This window comes from Chlorocebus sabaeus, chromosome 13 (genome assembly GCF_047675955.1).
Source record: "Chlorocebus sabaeus isolate Y175 chromosome 13, mChlSab1.0.hap1, whole genome shotgun sequence".
Lineage (NCBI taxonomy): Eukaryota > Metazoa > Chordata > Mammalia > Primates > Cercopithecidae > Chlorocebus > Chlorocebus sabaeus.
Window position 1 is genome coordinate 68,565,982 of NC_132916.1, and position 21,375 is coordinate 68,587,356.

Genomic DNA, 21,375 nt, shown 5'->3' on the forward strand with positions numbered 1-21,375 from the left:
CCTGGAGTAGGGGCTGTCTAGGAATGCCTAGGCATTAAAAACTGATTGTGCACTTTAGAAATTCCAATCCCTACCCTTCATTTTCTAGGAAAGGCATGGACCAATATGTAAAAAACTCTTCAACAGAAAGCGTAAACCTTTCAATTCTTTGAAGCAAAGATTACAGGGCACCGACATTCCTACTGTGAAGAAGACTCCACAATCCAAGGTACTCCTGATATCTTCTTTATTGTTTGTTATTATATTCTGTGGGACTCTAAGGCCTATTTCTGGGACTTCTGGTTTCATTTTTGCTTGATAATGCAGTAATGTAACTGTAATCCACCTTTACTGTTTTCTTTATAATCTTGCTCACTTAGATTTCCAAATATACTTCAGATATTTTCCAGATGTAGCAAAAAATAATCTTGTTTATGTTTTCGTTAGAGTGGCTTTAAATCTAGCAATTAACTTGAGAAGAAAGTCACTTTTAATCTTATATTTGTCTTTCTTTAAAGTTTTATAGTTTCTTTATTTTTCTGAATTTTCTTTTGTGTTTTCCCTCACTATTGTGGCCTGCAAATTATATTACTGTATTTTCCAAACCTCTTTAAGGAGTACTTTTGAAAAAGAAACTCTCCTTTTCTCCAATTTTCACAGTTCTGTTTCCTGTGAATTCAAATTCCAGCTTTAAACAAAATTGTAATGGAGAGGTATATAGTCTAGGGTATTATTTGTTGGTTTTATTTTTTACAGTCTCCACCTGTGAGGAAGTCTAACTGGAGACAACAACATGAAGACTTTATTAACACAATCCGATCAGCAAAGCAGTGTACGCTAGCCATTAAAGAAGGCCGACCCCTCCCACCTCCACCCCCTCCATCCTTGAACCCAGGTGTGTGGACATTTTGGGTTGCTTTTGAGGCTATGCTTGACTTTTGACCAAATCATCATGCCCTCTGTGCACTCTGAAATTGACAATAACAATTACATAGAAGTAATTTTATTAATTATATAAAAGTAAACTTATCCTATTTTTTTCAGTTCTGCATAAAGATTCTGTCTCAACATGGGAACACCAGTGTAGCTGTGCTGTAGTATTAAATAACTCCAAGGGACACCAGACACCTCTTAGCTGATAGGCATGGAGCTATGCAGAGCAAGCTAACCAACTCTGCGACAGCGCCGTCATGTCAGATACCCACAGCTCTTTTTCTTTTCCCGGGTAAAATTCCCAAAATATGAAATTTAGCATTTTAACCATTTGAAGCTGTACAATTTAGTGGTCCACAGCTTTTTTTTTTTTTACTGGAAATATTTTATTTGAAAATTTAAAAATCTGTAGAAAAGAGGAAGGAATAGTACACATGCCTTCCACTGAAACTTGGCAATTGTTGATGTTGTTGCCATAATTTCTCCGTTTCTCTTTTTTATCTTTGGCAGAACTATTTAAAAGTAAGTTCCAAGCATCATCAATACTTTATCTTTAGCTATTTTAGTGTGTATCTCTTAAGTTCATTTTCCTGCATAATCTCAATACTATTATCACACTTGATATATATTAATATGTTTTCCCAATTACTTTAAGAATGTTTTTTAAAGCTCTCTTCTCACCCATATTCAGCCACAATCCAGGATCCAATCACAGTTTACATATTACCTTTTGTTATCTCTTCAGTCTTTATTAAATCTTGAACAACATCCCTACCAGGCTATTTATCTTTTACAATGTCTCATGTTCTGTATTTCTCCACTTATTTAGTCATATTGGTAAACTTTTTCCTCTATCTCATCTTTCTGTAAACTGGAAGTTAGGGCTAAAATCTCAATGAGATTAACATAAATATTAATATAAGATTATTAATATATCAATATTAATCTCATCAGATACAATATATGACTTGTAAATATTGTCTCCAATTCTGTGGACGGTTTTTTCTCTCTCTCTTGATAATGGCCTTTAATACGCAAAAGTTTTTTGTTTTGATGATGTCCAATGTATCTGTTTTTTCTTTTGTTGCCTGTGATTTTGATGTCATATCCAGAAATTAATCACCAAATCTACATCATGAAGCTTGCCCATGATTTCTTCTTTTGGTTTTAGCTCTTATGTTTAGATTTTTTTAAATCTATTTTAAGTCTATTTTCGTGTGTGATATAAGTTTCCAACATCATTTTTTGCATGTGGATATCCAGTTATCTCAGCACCACTTGTTAAAAAGACTTTTCTTCCCCATTGAATAATTTTGGCACCATTATCAAAAGTCACTCAATCATATGTTTGAGGATTTATTTCTGGGCTCTCTGTTCTATTCCATTGGTCTATATGTCTGTCTTTATGCCAGTACCAAAATGTTTTGATTACTGTAGCATTCTAGTAATTTTGACACAAGGAACTTTGAGTTCTGCAAAATACACTCGAGATTGTTTTTACTATTTAAGGTTCTTTGAGATTCCATATGAATTTTAGGATTTTTGTTCTGTTTCTGGAAAAATATTATAATGAAATTTTGTTAGGAATTGAATTGAATATATAGAATGTTTTGGGTAGTATTGTCATCTTAATAATATTAAGTTTTCCAATCCATGAACATGGGATGTCTTTCTATTATTTACATCTTCTTTAATTTCTTTTAGCAAAATATTGTAGTTTTCAATGGACAAGTCTTTTACCTCATTGGTTAAATTTATTTCTAAGTATTTTATTCATTTTGACATTATTATAAATGGAATTTTTAACTTTCTTTTCAGATTGTTCATTTTTAGTGTATGAAAATGTAACAGATCATTGTATGTTGACTTTGTATCCTGTAACTTGTGCTGAATTCATTTATAATATTATTTATGATAGTGTTTTTGTGGGATCTATAGGATTTTATACAATAAGATTATGTCACCTGAAACAGAGATAATTTTACTTCTCCCTTCCCAATTGATATGTCTTTTATTTCTTTTTCGAACCTAAATCCTCTGGCTAGAACTTTTAGTCTATATTGAATAGGAGTTGCCAAAGTAGACATCCTTGTCTTGTGTTTTCCATTGAGGATAATATCAGTTATGGGTTATGACTTACTTTTTGAAGCATAAATAATAGCATATAATGGGCATTATAACATGGAAGCGAAATGTATGAAAACAATAGCACATGGTTGAGTGAGGAAAATGGACATATATTGTAAGGTTCTTACATTATACATGAATAGGTATAGTGTCATTTAAAGGTAGACTATTGTATGGTAAAGATACCTATTGTAAGCTCTAGAGTAACCACTAAAAAATACTGCAATTTAGTTAATAAGACAATACATGGAGTAGAGATAAAATTGTAAAAAAGTTCAATCCGAAGGGGGAAAAAGGCACAAAGAGCAGGTGGGATAAAGACAAATAACAAGATGGTAGACTTAAACGTAACCATATGCATAATTGCATATTAATGGCCTACAGACTCCAGATAAAAGACAGAAATTGTCAAACTGAATAGTAAAGCAAGACCCAACTATAAGTTTTCTATAAGAAAAACACATTGATATAAAGACACAAGTAAGTTAAGAGCATGGGAAAAGATATACATGCAGACAATAATCATAAAACTGGAATGACTGTATTAATATAGCACAAAGTTAACTGCAGGGCAAGTATTAACAGATGATGATTCAAAAGATAAATACATCAAGAAGATCTTTCAGTTTTAAATGTTTATATGCCTAGTAACAGCTTCTAAGAATGTGAAACAAAAACTGACAAAACTGGAAGGAGAAGTAGACAGATTCACAATTATATTTGGAGATTTTATCACTCCTCTCTTAGTAACTGATAGAAAAAATCAGTAAAGATATAGAAGAGTTGAGCAACAGTAACCAATTTGACCTAATTGACATTTATACTTATCCTATGACACATAGCCACAGCAGAAGACACAGTGTTTTCAAGTATACATAAAACAGTCACCCAAGAGAGACCATATACAGGACCACAAAGTAGGTCTCAAATTTAGAATTGACATCATACATAATATATTCTTGGATCAGAATGGAATTAAATTAGAAATGTATGACAAAATATATCTTGACTATTTGGAAATCAACAAGTCATTCCTAAACCTATGGATCTAAGAAGAAATCACAAGATAAATTAGAAAGTATTTTTAACTGAGTGATAATGAAAACATCTAACTTTGTGGGATGCAGCTTAATTAATTCTTAGAAGGAATTTTATAGCTTTAAATGTTTGTAATAGAAAAGAGAAAAAGTTTACTTCAATTATCTTAAACTTTCTCTTTAAAAGATTAGGAAAAGAACAAATGAGACCTAAATTAAGTCAAAAGAAGAAAATGACATAATTCATTAAATTAGCAAAATATTTTTAAAAGCATATGATCATCTCAATAGAGAGAAAGCCTTCCACAAAGTGTAACTCCTTACACATTAAAAACAATACAAAAAAAAAAAACCCAAAAAACCAAAAAAACAAAAAACCAAACTTCTCAGCAAGGTAGAATTAGGAAGGAACTTCCTTCATGAAGGTCATCCTTGAGAAATCTGCAGCTAACATCACACTTAATAGTGAAAAACTGAACACTTTCTCACTGAGATCAGGAAAAAAACAAGGATGTTCATTCTGACTACTTCTATTCAACACTGTACTATTGATAATGCTCAGTGTAATAAGGCAAAAAAAATCAATTAACATATTATATTTATATGTAAAAGCATGTAAATTGGGGAAGAAGATGTAAAACTATCTTTATTCACAGACAACATAATCATGAATGAGTATATATAGAAAAGTCTAGGGAACTACAAAAAAGCCACTGGAATTAAAGTGAATTTAACAATGTTTCAGGATATAAGGTATACATAGGTGAGTTGTAGTTCTATATACTAGACATAAACAATTAAACAATGAAATTTAAGGCTGGGCGTGGCAGCTCATACCTGTAATTCCAGCACTTTGGGAGACCGAGGCGGGTGGATCACAAGGTCAGGAGTTCGAGACCAGCCTGGCCAAGATGGCGAAACCCCGTCTCTACTTTAAAAAAATACAAAAATTAGCCAGGTGCAGTGGCGGGTGCCTGTAATCCCAGCTACTCTGGAGGCTGAGGCAGGAGAATCACTTGACCTGGGAGGCAGAGGTTGCAGTGAGCTGAGATTGTACCACTGCACTTTAGCCTGGGCAACAGAGCAAGACTCCATCTCAAAAAAAAAAAAAAAAAAAAAAAAAAAAAAAAAAAAAGAAAGAAAAGAAAGAAATGTAATAAATTTATAATAACATAAAAAATAGTAAATATTTAGGGGTATATTTAATGAAATATATGAAAAATCTATAAAATGAAAATCTCATAGCATTCCTTCAAGAAATTAAAGAGGACCAGACTAAATGGTGAGATGTACCATTTTTCTGGTTTGGAAGACTCAAGATTGTGTTATGATGTCAGTTCTACCCAAATTAGCCTATGGATTAAATGCAATTCTAATAGAAATACCTAGAAGTTATTTTTGCTGAGTAGAACTAGCTGGCCGGGTGTGGTGGCTCATGCCTGTAATCCTAACACTTTGGGAGGCCGAGGCGGGTGGATCACTTGAGGTCAAGAGTTCAAGACCAGCTTGTTCAACACAGGGAAACCCTGCCTCTACTAAAAATACAAAAAATTAGCTGGATGTGGTGGCAGGCATCTGTAATCCCTGCTACTCGGGAGGCTGAGGCAGGAGAATCCAGGAGGCAGAGGTTGCAGTGAGCAGAGATGGTGCCACTGCACTCCAGTCTGGGTGACAAGAGCGAAACTCAGTCTCAAAAAAAAAAAAAAAAAAAAAAAAAAAAAAAAAGAAAGAAAGAAAGAAAAGAAAGAAATTGACTAGCTGATTCAAAAATATTATGGAAATGGAAAGGATCTGGAATATGCAAGATAGTTTTTTTAAAAGTATAAAATTAGAGTATTTACATTACCTGATGTCCAGACTTATTGTAACATTACAGTGATCATGACAACTTGGTGTTGGTGTATCAATTTAACAGAAAATAGAATCTAGATACAGATACCCCCCTATCTGTAGGTAATCGATTTTCTTAAAAGATGCCAAGGTAATTTACTGGGGGAAAGGCTAGTCTTATCAACAGATGATGGTGGAACAACGGATATCCATATGGAAAAATGAACCTTGATTCTTATACCATTGTCTTAATCTGTTTGTGTTGCTGTAAAGAAATACCCGAGGCTGGGTAATTTATAAAGAAAAGGGGTTTATTTGGCTTACAGTTCTGCAGGTTGTACAAGAAGCATGGCACTGTATCTGCTTCTCTTGAGGATCTCAGGAAGTCTCCAATCATGATGGAAGGTGAAGGGCAGCAGGCATCACATGTCAAGAGAGAAAGCAAGAAGGAGGGGAAGGAGGTGGGAAGGAGGAGGGAGGAGTGACAGGCTCTTCTTCTTCTCCTTCTCCTTCTCCTTCTCCTTCTCCTTCTCCTTCTCCTTCTCCTTCTCCTTCTCCTTCTTCTTCTTCTTCTTCTTCTTCTTCTTCTTCTTCTTCTTCTTCTTCTTCTTCTTCTTCGTCTCACTCTGTCACCCAGGCTGGAGTGCAGTGGCATGATCCCAGCTCACTGCAACCTCCACCTGTCAGGCTCAAGCCATCCTCCCACCTCAGCCTCCCTAGTAGCTGGGACCACAGATGCATGCCACCGCGCCTGGCTAATTTTTTTATATTCTTGGTAGATGTGGGATTTCTCCATGTTGCCCAGGCTGGTCTTGAATTCCTGGGCTCAAGCAATCCACCTGCCTTGGGCTCGCAAAGTGTTGGGATTACAGGTTTGAGCCACTGCACCAGCCCAGGCCCTTCTTAACAATAAGTTGTGATGGGAGGTAATAGAGCAAGAACTCACTCCATACCAAAAGGACAGCACCAAGCTTGTTCATAAGAGATCCACCCCCATGATCCAAACAGCTCCCACTAGGCCTGCCTCCAACGTTGAAGATCAAATTTCAACATGAGATTTGAAGGGGACACATATCTAAACTGTATCAACCACATATAAAAAGTCATTCAAAAAGGATCATTGACCTAATATAATTGTTACAACTAATGACCAACAAAGATTTCCCAGGCAGAACACAAAATCCACTAATAATTTTTTTTAAAAAAAGGAAATTAGCAAATTAGGCCTTACCAAAATTAAAAATTTCAGTTTGAGACTTAAGAAAATGAATCTGGTCTAAAGAAATGATCAATAAAGAAAACAACAACAACAACAACAACAACAAATGGAAAGGCAAGTTACAGACAGGGAGACAAATATTCATAATATGCATATCTGACATAACAGGAATATATAAAGAACTCTTAAAACTCAGTAATGAGACAACCCAATCAGAAAAGGTCAAGAGATGTATTTGAACAGACACATCACAAAATAATAGCCAATAAGCACATGAAAAGATACTCAACATCATTTTCATTAGGAAAATGCAAATTAAAAACCATGAGATACCACTACACATCCACTTCAATGGGTAAAATTAAAGACTGACAATACAATGCCTGTAATCCCAGCACTTTGCGAGGACGAGGTGGGTGGATCTCTTGAGGCCGGGAGTTCAAGACCAGCCCGGCCAACATGGCATACCCTGTCTCTACTAAAAATACAAAAAATTTAGCCAGGCATGGTGGCTCATTCCTGTAATCCCAGCTACTTGGGAGGCTAAGGCATGATAATCATTTGAACCTGGAGGCAGAGGTTGCAGTGAGCAGAGATTGTGCTAATGCACTCCAGCCTGGGTGACAGAGCAAGACTCTGTCTCAAAAAAGAAAGAAGAAAAAGACTGACGCTGTAAGTGTTTGCTATGATGTGGACCAACTGGAAGTCTCATATGCTGCTGATAGAAGTATAAAATAGTAAAACCACTCTGCACTGGTATTTTCTTAATAAGTTAAACATACACTTAGCCTATACAGCAATTCCATTTCTTGATATTTATACAAAAAATGAAACGGGTCCATAAAATATATTTACATGAATGTTAGCGTAAGGAAGCTTTATTCATATAGCAAAAACTGGAAACAACTAAAAATATCTGTCAACAATTGAATAGGTAAACAGATTGTGGAATATTTACAAAATGGACTAGTATTCAACAATAAGAAGGAAATACATGCAGTAACATAGATGTTCTATTATATGAAATTATAGGTCAGGAAAATCTTATGAATAGTAACAGGAAATGGATAATTGGTTGCCTGAGACTGGGTTTTGCAAAATATTGACTGAAAGGGAGCATGAGGGAACTTTCTGGGGTGATGAAAATGTTCTATATTTTAATTAGGGTGGTTAAAATGGATACATTTGTCAAAACTCATTGACCTGTACATGTAAAATAGGTGTATTTACTTGTGTGTAAATTATTCCTCAAAAAGACTAAGAAAGTGCAAAAATGAAAAGCCACAGTGTAGTCATACTATAAAATCATCTGAAAAATAAGTCATCTGAACTTCTATACCAGAAAATAATCCTCATATTTGCTTCCCTTTTATTGAGTGCTAATGAAAATATATCTTGAAATGATGTGTTGTCTTAAGATATTCAGTAGAAAGATCTGTGCTGTGATTTAAGAATAATGTAAGTACTTTGGCAACAAGTTTCATATAACAAAAAACATCTTTTATGAGAAATATATTCATTTTAAGATCAGAAGCTACAGCATTGATGGCTACCTTATGGTTCTTTAATTGAATAAGTGAAACCATGTCAGATGTCCTGCTGTGTGAATTTCTTTCACATTTTAGATCCAACTTGGATCTAACTTGGATCTAAAATGTGGGGATTATTGTTTCTCCAAAAAAAATTCCTTTTGTAAGGCCTCACCGAATGTTCAATTTATTTTTCTTTTCTTTATATTTCTATGCTAACATATCATTTTATAATGAACTTCTTTCTTGTGCCCTTTACATAATTTTATGCAACAAACCAAATGATTATATGCACTCCCAATATTTGCACCACAATTGGATGATTTTGTTTGTGCAGGGATTTTATATTAGCCCAGAATTCTCAGGCTTAAGTACTAGAGAATTTATTTGTTGTTGTTGTTGTTGTTCTTCTTCTTCTTTCTTTTTTTTTTTGAGATGGAGTTTCGCTCTTGTTGCCTAGGCTGGAGTGTAATGGTAGGATCTCAGCTCACTGCAAACTCCACCTCCCAGGTTCAAGCAGTTCTCCTGTCTCAGCCTCCTGAGTAGCTGGGATTACAGGCACCCATCACCATGCGCAGCTAATTTCTGTATTTTTAGTAGAGACAAGATTTCATCATATTGGTCAGGCTGATCTTGAACACCTGACCTCAGGTGATCCACCCACCTCGGCCCTCCGAAGTGCTGGGATTACAGGCATGAGCCACTGTGCCCAGCCAGTATGAGAGAATTTATATACATATAACTAGAATTATATATAACATGGCCTAACATGCATGAATGTGCCAGTAATTTCCCTTTTTTTCTCAGCATGATTCCCTATTTTCATGATTCAGTTTTTGAGACATGCCTATATTCTGCTTTTTAGTGACTTAGCTAAGCCTATCAATGATTTAAATTTCTCAGATACTGTGACAGTTTATGTGGACAGTGATATAGAATATTTATAATTGTTATTTTTCTGTGAGACCTGGGACATTCAGTTACCATTTTATATAGCTACATAGACATGGATATACAGCACAATGTTGGCATTTTAAAATAATGCTTGGTTTTCCACTTTTCTGTGAGATCTGGCCACCATATTCCTCATAAGAATTCATTTGTACTCTGACTTTTAAAATCATTACCTATTGAAATAAATAGGACGTGGTGATTTTCTGAAAACATTATTGATAGAGGAAGAGAGGTGACTCCGATTGAACTGACAGTAGAACAAATAACTCGGTCATGCTGGGTTCAGATTATTGTTGCAGAAAACACAACAATTCTCAAAGTATATGAAGTTCAACATAAATAGAATCAGCAACCTTGAATGCTCAGCCACAGGACCCTCTCCTGCCTGCTCTCTGCCCCTCTGGTGGGGACTTATGTTCCTTCTGTAGGTTCCCAGAGGCCTTAGTGCCTCCTCTTCTACAGTTTATCCCACCAAGCAGTAATTGTCTGTTTGCCAATCATCTCTGAGATTTTCATTGGCAGAGAAATAGACTTCAACTGCTGTCTCCATGGTGATATGTAGTACCAAACACACAGAAGGGTGGCAGTGAGTGAATGAGCAAGTGGGATTAAGGAAGCTACTCAGTATTGCCATGATCATTGTCTTTGCCTAATGTGAGTAGGGTTTATGGTTGTGGCATTTCTTATGTAAGACTTCGATTTCCAGCTGGCAAAATTGAAGAAATAACCACCAAGCTGAGAGCCATGTTCTAGATGGTTCTTCTAAACCATTGTGAATGAATTCTGAATGATAATGGCATTTTCTATTGTACTTTTTTCCTAGGCCGTTTCACTTCTATTTGGTAGTTGGAAACATAACCTTGCTGAACCTGTTTCCTTATAGCAATAGCTAGCATTTATAAAACATTTAGTATATTCCACCCTGCCCACTGTGCCAAGCCTTTATGTGGGTTATCATAGTTAACTTTCACAACAACCTGACGAAACGGGTGATATGTAGGTGCTGGGAAAATGGAAGCTTAAGGAGGTTGGGTAACTTGCCCGAGTTCACACAGATAGCAAGTAAAGAACTCAGGCTCAAAACCACTCAGGCAAGCTCTAGCACTGGGCTTTTTATCATCTTCCAGTGCTGTCCTGTTCTGTTTTTTTTCAAAGCATTTATCTCCGTGTGAAACTTTTATTTGTTTCTGTACTAGAATGCTTACTCCTTGATTTCAGAGACATTGCATCCCCCGGTGTAAGACAGCACCTGGCACCAAGTAGATGCTCAATCAGTATTAAATAAATGATGAGGTACTGCCTTCTGGATGGAGTAAGAAATAAAGGATAAGGTTACCAGATAATTTTTAAGTGCTTAACAATTGTTACATTTTATGAATATACATTTTAGGAAATGATTTGTTCAAATAGAAAACTCCCCAAACTGCTTTAAAAGGTGGCTTACAAAAAATTCTTAATATCCCTTCATGAAATATCCATCCACACATGTAGGAATTTTGACTATACACTAACACAAGTTCTACACTGAGTTTGAGGTTGATGCAGTTTCACAACCTTCTTGGGGTGTGGGGGCGGGGGGATTATTTTATGTTGCTGATATCTAGTGTGTTATCCCTTTAAGGTGCCTAAAACAAAACAAAGCAAACATCAATCCCTGCTTGATTTAAAGAGGTAGGTGCCAACCTAGTTTTGCTATGAGCAGCTCCACGTTCTAAGAAGATCTTGGCTCTTTCCCAATTCTCATTTCTCTCACTAGCCAATTATGTCTGGTAATTGCAAATGAAAGAAGAATTTAGACAAAAAGATATTATACAGAACCACAGAGAACCTGAGGCCGACAGGAGCTGCCTGGGCCATTGCATCTCTGGAAGCTGAAGCTGTTTTTGGTGAACTTTCCTATCATCCCTCCTTTTCTCCCTTTTCTATTTTTTGAGTCCTCACCTTTTATCCTATTACTATCTCCTTCCTGAATATAGCCTGCTCACTTAGTAGTTAAGTGAAAAAAAAATCTAGCCACTGCAAAAGCAGTATGTCTTTCTGCCAGTGACACAGTCCCATTGACTTCCGTTCACATCTCCCAAACCCCCATTTTGAAACATCCCATCTCCCTCTGTAACTCTGTAACTTCTGTAAGACCCACCCAGCACTACAACCTAGGTTTTGAATATTCTGTGCCCTTCTGTGCCGTCAATATTAACATTCTGTGTTTCTAGAACTGCTTTTTTTTACACAGGATTTACTAAATAATTCATTTCATTGGGAAGTTCTTAAGTACAATCTTCTTTGTTTTTCTGGAAAAGTACATCACTTAAACATTTCAAGGGCACATACTTGAAATGAATGCACAGGCTGTGACATTTTTCCCTGCCACGTCCTTTAGTTGAGCCCTGCATGTCTCCCCCTTTGGGAGTTTGGGACTTTGTTCTTTCATGTTGGAGCAGAGTTCATATCATTACTTATTTATTTATTTATTTATTTACGTATTTGAAATAGTGTCTTGTTTTGTTGCCCAGGTTGCAGTGCGGTGCATGATCACAGCAGACTGCAGCGTTGACCTTCTGGGCTCAAGCTATCCTCTCGAGTGGCTGGAACCACAGGCACACACCACCACACCTGGCTAATTTTTTGTAGGGACAGGGTTTTGCCATGTTGCCCAGGCTGGTCTCAAACTCCTGGGCTCAAACAGTCCACTCACCTCACCCTCACAAAATGCTGGGATTACTGGCATGAGCCATAATATCCTCATTTCACTTAATGTAGTTCACTCTATAATTCTGTAGTTGTTTTTGAAATGTTAATTGCCATTTGTTATCTTTACATTCAGATTATATTCAATGCCCATATTGTATGAGGAGGTTTAATGAAACTGCAGCCGAGCGACATATTAATTTCTGCAAGGATCAGTCTTCTCGCCTAGTCTTTAATCCAGCTCAGACAGCAGCCAAATTGACATCCAGAGCTCAGGTAACTATCTCTTCCCAGGTGTTGGCTCTTGTGCCCTTGCATGCCTGGGGTGAGCAGGTAGAATTCCCTAGAGAACCTCAATTACCCATCCTAAGAAGTGTAAGGGTGAAGAGAACTGATCACCATTGCTCATCCCTATGGGAGCTGACTTCTTTTGAAGGAGAATGCTTTCCAGCTAATGGCACCTTTGGGTGTTGTAGAAAAAAACATTTCTAAAGTATTTGTAGCTTCTTTGGGTGAAGACTTGAATATATAGTGTTTCTATAGTATTATGGCAAAACTCTTTATCAAACAGTAGGTATCAACCTTAACCATCCAGAAAAGAATTACGAATCTAAAGTGAAACTGCCTGAGTGGGACAGGCTGTCCCAAGGCAACTTCCCCACAGGTCATGTGTTTTGCTCTGTAGAGGAGGGGTCTTCACCTTTTATTTAAAGTCACAGAATCAGCAAGTTAAAGGGATATGTGAAAGAATGGAAGCAGCTGTTATAATTAGGTGCAAATCAGTAAAATAACAACCTGAAGTGGAAGACAGTAGATTTATAAACCACAGAACTGGAGCCAGCAAACAGCACCATACACATCAAAGGTCTCAGGTACATACCTACAATATAGCATAAAAACTATTCGTTTCATAGACATGCTTAGATGCCATGAAAAGTTGGTTTGAATACTTTAAGTGTATACAGACTGTTTGTTTATTTTTGAGACAGGGTCTCACTCTGTTGCCCAGGCTGGAGTGCAATGGTATAATCATGGCTCATTGCAGCTTTGACCTCCCAGGCGCAGGTGCTCCTCCCACCTCAGCCTCCTGAGTAGCTGAAACTACAGGTGCATGGCACCACGTCTGGCTAATTTTTTGTATTTTTGGTAGAGATGGGGGGTCTCACTGTGTTGCTCAGGCTGGTCTCGAACTCCTGGGCTCAAGCGATCTGCCCCCTTCAGCCTCCCAAAGTGCTAGGACTACAGCTGTGAGCCATCGTGCCTGGCCCCTGCAGCCTGTTTAGAAAGCTTCTGGTTAAATCCAGTATCTAATGGGGTGGGACCCTTTCCAACAAAAGCGGATCCCACAGACTGTGGATCATGAGCTCTATTCCCATAAGCATTAGAGAGTTATTGACTATCACACATGTACCAGAAACTGTGTTAGCTACTGGTTGATCAAGAATTTGTCATTGAAAGATGGAGGAGGACTTGGAGCTGGTACAGTTGGCATATATAGGAGAGCTATGGAAGAAGAAGTCACTGCAATTCCTGGAAGTCTTCAAAGGCAAGCAAACGTTTTGCCCTTAAATATCAAAATGGGTTCACCAGCCTAGAGTTGGGGTTGGGAAGCGCTTTATGCACAAAACATCCAGCTTGTGGCCTGAGGCACCCATCTGGGGGGCTAAAGCATACAGTACCTATGAAAGAGGTACAGGATGCCAGATGTGGTGGCTCATGCCTGTAATCCCAGCACTTTGGGAGGCCGAGGTGGGCAGATCACCTGAGGTAGGGAGTTCGAGACCAGCCTGACCAACATGGAGAAACCCCATCTCTACTAAAAATATAAAATTAGCCATGCGTGGTGGCACATGCCTGTAATCCCAGCTACTTGTGAGGCTGAGGCAGGAGAATCAGTTGAACCTGGGAGACGGAGGTTGTGGTGAGCCGAGATCACGCCACTACACTCCAGCCTGGGCAACAAGAGCGAAACTCTGTCTCAAAAAAATGAAAGAAAAGAAAGAAAAGAAAGGAAAGAAAGGAAACGAAGGAAAGGAAGGAAAGGAAGGAAAGGAAGGAAAGGAAGGAAAGGAAGGAAAGGAAGGAAAGGAAGGAAAGGAAGGAAGGAAGGAAGGAAGGAAGGAAGGAAGGAAGGGGACAGGCAAGATAGGCAGCCAGATCTAGAAAGGCTTTAACTCAAGTCAGTTGAGAGAGGAAGAAAAGAGGAATTGATTGAAAAGACACCCTAAAGTCAAGGACAGCCAGACCTGAGGGCCTGGAAGCAGGAACTGGAAAGTCCTCAGGAAGTCAGGCAGTCCTCCTTTGTACTTTGCCATCCCGTCTCTTCCTCCTGCTATTCACTGCCTTCTGTTCTCTCTGAAGATGGGGTTTCTTGGCCTTTCTGTCCAATTGGCCTCATGTGTCATCCTGCAGGCAGTGTGGGTTGGGTGAACAGTGGAGGCTGGAGTGACATGGAACTGGCTTTTAAGGAAGGTCACTTTTGCAACTACTGTTCCACATGGATTAATGGGAGACCAAGTAGGACCCACCACAACAGGGAAAAAATGAGGGCCTAGAATAGGAAGATTAATAGGGTGTGTGGGAGGGAGAATCTAAGAAATAATTGGTGAGACTGAGAAAATGATTAGACATAGGATAAAAGAGGGGATCAGAGTTGACAATAAGGTTTTCAGCTCCAGAGCCTGGAGAGATAGGAAGATAATCTCTGTAGATAATAGAACACAGGAGGGAGGACATATTTGTGTTGAGGGGCAGTGGTTATGATAAATACAGTTTTATAGATTCAGTTTTGTTTTTACTTTTGTTTTTGAGATGGAGTCTCACTCTGTCACCCAGGCTGGAGTGCAATGGCGCAATCTCGGCTCACTGCAACCTCCCCCTCCCGGGTTCAAGCGATTCTCCTGCCTCAGCCTCCCAAGTAGCTGGGATTACAGTCACCCACCACCACTCCCAGCTAATTTTTGTATTTTTAGAAGAGACGGAGTTTCACCATGTTGGCCAGGCTGGTCATGAACTCCTGACCTCAAGTGATCTGCTTGCCTCAGCCTCCCAAAGTGCTGGGATGACAGGCATGAGCCACCACACCTGGCCTGGATTCAGTCTTGACATCTGAGATAGCATGGGAAGAAGTGCAATGTAGAAAAAGCCAGGATTCTACATTCAGTAGTCAGGGTTTGAATTTCTTTTTTTTTTCTTGAGATGGAGTCTCACTCTGTTGCCCAGGTTGGAATGCAGGGGTGTGATCTCAGCTCACTGGAAACTCTGCCTCCTGGGTTCAAGCAATTCTTGTGCCCCAGCCTTCCAAGTAGCGGGATTACAGGCGCCCACCACCATGCCTGGCTAATTTTTGTATTTTTAGTAGAGACGAGGTTTCACCATGTTGGCCAGGCTGGTCTTGAACTCCTGACCTCAGATGATTCGCCTGTCTTTGTCTCCCAAAGTGCTGGGATTACAGGCATGAGCCCCCGTGCCCGGCCAGGGTTTGAATTTTAATTCTATAATTTAGGTAAACTTGGCCGATTGACTTAAATTCTTTGAGATTCACTTTAATCTGTCAAATGTGGTTAATCATGTGTGCCTTGCTGAGTTGTTGGGGACTTATAGATAAGTGAAGGACCCAGTTCAGTGTCTTGCACATAGGGGCTCCTCCTTTCCTCTCTCTACATTACCCCACCCTCCCCTTCTCCAGTAGCCTTTTCTAGTTGATACGATTGGCACCACATCTTTGGAGGAATATGACTACTTTGGGCTTGATTACAGCCTAATTATGGAAAAGTTTCTTTGTATAAGTCTACCTACATTCTGTAAAGCAGTAAAGAGTGAGTTACATTTCTGCAAATGGTTCCTCTTACCGGTCTCCATAGTTAGTCAGCTTTAGTGGGGCCAAGGAGAGCACAGGAACGCAGCAAACGGAAGTGTTTTTATTCCTGAAGAAGGCCAGCTGGCTGTCAGTGTAACCAGTGACTTGGCCCCATTCCTCTCCTTGTTTTCCGAGCTGAGTGGTGATTGGGAACACAGAAGAAAAATTGCTTGCTTTGTGAATTCCTTCACTCACTGTAGAGTATATCTGAACAGCCGTATTTGTTTCCTTTGTGCCAGCTTCACCACTTTGGGGCCTTGTCTAATAGTGAGGCTTACTCAAAAATGGAACAGGAAAGGAGGGGTTGTTTCAGTTTTGAAGGGCTGTTAACACAGCCGAAATATGTTACTATTTTAAACATAATCAGCTTTTAAAATGTGTCATACCCTTAACCAAAAGAGACCAATATGGGCCTCTAAAAATAGCTTTATTTGTGTGAATGGGGATGAGCTGTGTGTTATAGTCTCTCAGCCATTCTTACCCAAGTGAGAATTCTCACTTGGGGTAACAGGTTATCTTTATACTGCAGTTTCCATGGAACTGGAGGTGGGATCAGTGACAAGGTGAAAGGAGCATGTGAGAAACCTTTTGGTCCTTATTTCGTTTTAATATAACTATTCTGCTGCTGCTGCTCTGCAGGGAGGGAGATGGTATAGGGATGTTGTAATTTCATGCTTAAAACATTTGTTGCCTGCCAATCTGTTTTTCTTCTCTGTTCATGTTAAAAAAAAAAAAAAAAAAAAAAACTGTCTTCAACTGTAATGAAAAAAATAAAATGTTCTTTAACCTTTATTGACATTAAGTGATTTCTTATGTCTCCATACAACTAATTTTATAGGATGAATATACCACTAACAACCCCAAGGGCTTCATTATGGAAGGGAAGCTTCAAAACCCAGATATGGCTTTAAGCACCAGCTGGGAGGACAAGAACTAGGCTAACTGAAGTGCAGGGTGTGTGTCTGTCCCCTTCTCCTGGATTCAGGGAGTCCCTGCAGATGATGCCAGTCTGCTGCTGGTGAAGTGGGAACAACCGTACCTCCTATGTGGTACCTGAGGTTACAGCAGGTGTTCTCTTTGTCTCTCTTTCTTTCTCTCTCTGTAGGGTAGGGCTCAGATGGGTCCAAAAAAAGAACCAACTGTTACCAGTGCCGTGGGAGCTTTGCTGCAGAACAGGGCCCAGGTGGCCACAAGTGAAGTCCCAACCAAGTCCGGTGAGTCAGAGAGTGCATTTCAACTCTCAAATGATGGGGGTCAGAGGAGATCACTGTTGGGTTTGGGATTCACCGGTAGTCTGCAAAGGCTCTAAGACATTCACTGTTGCTTCTGGATGCAAAGATATTTGGATTAGAGGTTAAAGCTTATTTGCCAAAAGGGAGTATTTCTTAATTTATCAGGATTACACAACTTTCACAATGTACAAGTCAAATTCTATTATTGCAATGGTAGTCTAGAACCATTGTTCTCTGGTCTAGTAAAATTGAAGAGATTGAAAACAGGAGAAGACCATGTGTCTTATGTTTGTGTTGAAAATAAAGGGAAAGTTTCTTCTCTAGAAATAAATACAGATCCTCCTCAATGTATGATGGGGCTATGTCCTGATAAGCCCATTGTAAATAGAAATATGATTTAAAAAAATGCATTTAACACCCCAATTAACTCATGTAAAGTTGAAAAACCTTATGTCAAACTATCATAAGTCAAGAATTTCTGTACAGTCATCCCTTGGTATCCACAGGGAATTGGTCCCAGGGCCCTAGTGGATACCAAAACCTGAGATGTTCAAGTTCCTGATATAAAATGGTGTAGAATTTGTATATAACCTAGGCATAGCCTCCTCTATACACTAAATCATCTCCAGATTACTTATAATACCTAAGGCAATATAAATACTATGTAAGTAGTTGTTATGCTATATTAAAATTGTTGTATTATTTTTTATTATTGGTACAGTTGTGTTTTATTTATTTATTTATTTATTTATTTATTTATTTATTTATTTTTAAATGTTCTCCATCTGTAGTTGTTAAATCTGCAGATGTGGAACCCATGGGAACAGAGGCTGACTGTAATTTCTTCAAAGTAGCAGCAAGGCAGAACCATAGGAGCCATCCTAATGGGGATGAGGTGGTATCTCATTTTAGTTTTAATTTGCATATCTCTAATGATTTGTGAGGTTAAGCCTCTTTTCAAGTGCTTATTGATCATTTGTATATATTCGTTGAAAAAATGTCTGTTCAAGTCCTTTGCCCATTTTTGAATTGTTTTTGTTGTTTTGGTTTTTGCTAACTTAATCACCAGTGTAATTAGTTGTTCTTGTTGTTGACTTTTAGGAATTCTTTATGTATTCTGGATATTAATCCCTTATCAGCCATATGGTTTATAAATATTGTTTTATTTCCTTATTCCATGGGTTGCCTTTTTTACTCTGTTGATATTCTTGTGTATGTGTGTGTGTGTTTGTTTGTTTGATTTTGAGACAGGGTCACTGTTGCCCAGGCTGGAGTACAGTGGCACAATCATAGCTCACTGCAACTTCAACCTCCCAGGCTCAAGTGACCCTCCCACCTCAGCCTCCCAAGTACCCAGGACTATAGGCATGTGCCACCATGCCCAGATAATTTTTAAATTTTTCATAGAGATGAGTTCTCACTATGTTGATATTCTCCTGATTCATAAATTTTTAAAATTTTCGTGAAGTCCAATTTGTCTCTTTTTCTTTGGTTGCCTCTGGTGACCAAGAAATCCAAGAAATTGGATTAATCTTTGCCTAATCCAGGGTCAGAGAGGTTTACTCCTATGTTTTTGTCTAAGCTAAGACTAGCTTTAGATCTTATATTTTAGGTCTTTGATCCATTTTGAGTTAATTTTTAATATATGGTGTTAGGTAATGGTCCAGCGTCATTCTTTCGAATGTGGATGTCCAATTTCCCCATTCAACCAATGGTCTTGCACCCTTGTCAAAAATCATTTGACCATGTAAACAAGGGTTTATTTCTGGACTCTGTTCTATTTCATTGGTTTATATGTCTGTCTTTATGCCAGTATTACATTTCCTTGATTACTATAGCTTTTAGTAAGTAGTGACATAAGGAACTATGAGTCCTCCAAGATACAGCCAAGATTGCTTTGGCTATTTGGGATCCCTTGAGATTCCATGTGAATTTTAGGTTGGGCTTTTTTATTTCTGCAAGAAACATCATTGAGATTTTAACAGTGATTGCACTGAATCTGTAGATTGCTTTGTTTAGTATGGACATCTTAACAATAGTAAGTCTTCAAATCCATGAACATCTAATATATTTCAGTTTATTTCTGTCCTGTTTGTTGGTATTTTTTTTTTTATCATGAAAGGGTGTTGAATTTTCTCAAATGCTTTTTTATGCATCAATTGAGTTGGTGATGTAATTTTTGTCCTTTATTCTGTAAATGTAGTGTACATTGATCAATTTTCATGTGTTGAACCATACCTGTATCCCAGGAACAAATCTCACACGGTCATGGTGTATAATCCTTTTAACATGCTACTGAACTTGATTTGTTAGTATTTTATTGAGGATTTTTGCATTAATGTTCGTAAGGGATGTAGTTTTCTTATAGTGTCTTTGAAGTCAGGGTACCCTTGGCCTTATGGAATGAATTAGGAATGTTCCTACTTCTTAATACGTTTGGGAAAAGTTTGAGAAGGTTTGGTATTAGTTCTTCTTTAAATGTTTGGTAGAATTTACCAGTGAAGCTCTCAGGTCTGGAGCATTTTAATGTCATAAGATATTTTTATTATTAATTCTATCTCCTTACTAGTTATAAGTCTTTGAAATATTCTATTCGTTCATGATTTACTGTAGGTAGGTGTTTTGTTTTTTAGGAATTGATCCATTTCATCTAGGTTATCCGATTTTTTGGTATATATTTTTTCATAATACTTTCATGAAATCCTTTTTTATTTCTATAGCATTGGTAGTTATATCTCCACTTTCATTTCTGATTTTAGTAATTTGTGTGTTTTCTCTTTTTAAATTTTAACTTTTTTTTTTTTTTTTTTGAGAGAGATCCTCACTTTGTTGCCAAGGCTGAATTGCAGTGGTGAAATCTTAGCTTACTGCAACCTCTATCTCCTTGGTTCAGGCGATTCTCCTGTCTCAGCTTCTCCAGTAGCTGGGACCACAGACACACACCACCACACCTGGCTAATTTTTGTATTTTTAATAGAGACAGAGTTTTGCCGTGTTAGCTAGGCTGGTCTTGAAATTCTGGCCTCAAGTGATCTGCCTGTCTTGGCCTTGCAAAGTGCTGGGATTACAGGCGTTAGCCACTGTGCCTGGCCCCTCTCTTTTTTTTAAATTAGTCTATCAAGCTAATGATTTTCTTTTTAAGTTCAGGGGTACATGTGCAGGATGTGCAGGTTTATTACATAGGTAAACATGGGCTATGGTGATTTGCTGCACAGATCATCCCGTCACCTAGGTATTAAGCCGAGCATCCATGAGCTATTCTTCATGCTCTCCCTCCTTCCCCCATTCTCCAACAGGCCTCAGTGTGTGTTGTTCCCCAGCGTGTGTCCATGTTTTCTCATTATCCAGCTCCCACTTATAAGTGAGAACATGTGGGATTTGGTTTTCTGTTCCTGCATTAATTTGTGGAAGATAATGGCCTCCAGCTCCATTCATGTCCCAGCAAAGGACACCATCTCATTCCTTTTTATGGCTGCATAGTATTCCATGGTGTATATGTACCACATTTTCTTTATCCAGTCTACCATTGATAGACATTTAGGTTGATTCCATGTCTTTGCTATTGTGAATAGTGCTACAATGAAAATACATGTGCATGTATCTTTATAATAGAATGATTTATATTCCTTTGGGTATATATTCAGTAATGGGATTGCTGGGTCAAATGGTATTTCTGCCTCTAGATCTTTGAGGAATCACCACACTGTCTTCCACAATGGTTAAACTAATTTACAGTTCCACCAACAGTGTAAAACTGTTCCTTTTTCTCCACAACCTTGCCAGCATCTGTTATTTTTTAACTTTTTAATAATAGCTATTCTGATTGGTGTAAGATGGTATCTCATTGTGGTTTTGATTTACATTTCTCTAATGTTCAGTGAAGTTGAGCTTTTTTCATATGTTTTTTGGCTGCATGTATGTCTTCTTTTGAGAAGTGCCTGTTTATGTCCTTGGCCTACATTTTAATGAAGTTGTTTTTATCTTTTAA

The 21,375-nt window shown here is 38.0% G+C and overlaps 1 protein-coding gene across 1 annotated transcript in view; it reads left to right on the forward strand.

Moving 5' to 3' along the window:
* ZC2HC1B (zinc finger C2HC-type containing 1B) overlaps positions 1-21,375 on the forward strand; it is a 66,119-nt gene that overhangs the window by 21,875 nt on the left and 22,869 nt on the right. The window contains exons 3-6 of the mRNA XM_008006798.3: positions 89-208; positions 736-874; positions 12,433-12,572; positions 17,261-17,369. Of these exons, the coding sequence (XP_008004989.3) occupies positions 89-208; positions 736-874; positions 12,433-12,572; positions 17,261-17,369 (508 nt within the window). The remainder of the gene's footprint in view (positions 1-88; positions 209-735; positions 875-12,432; positions 12,573-17,260; positions 17,370-21,375) is intronic.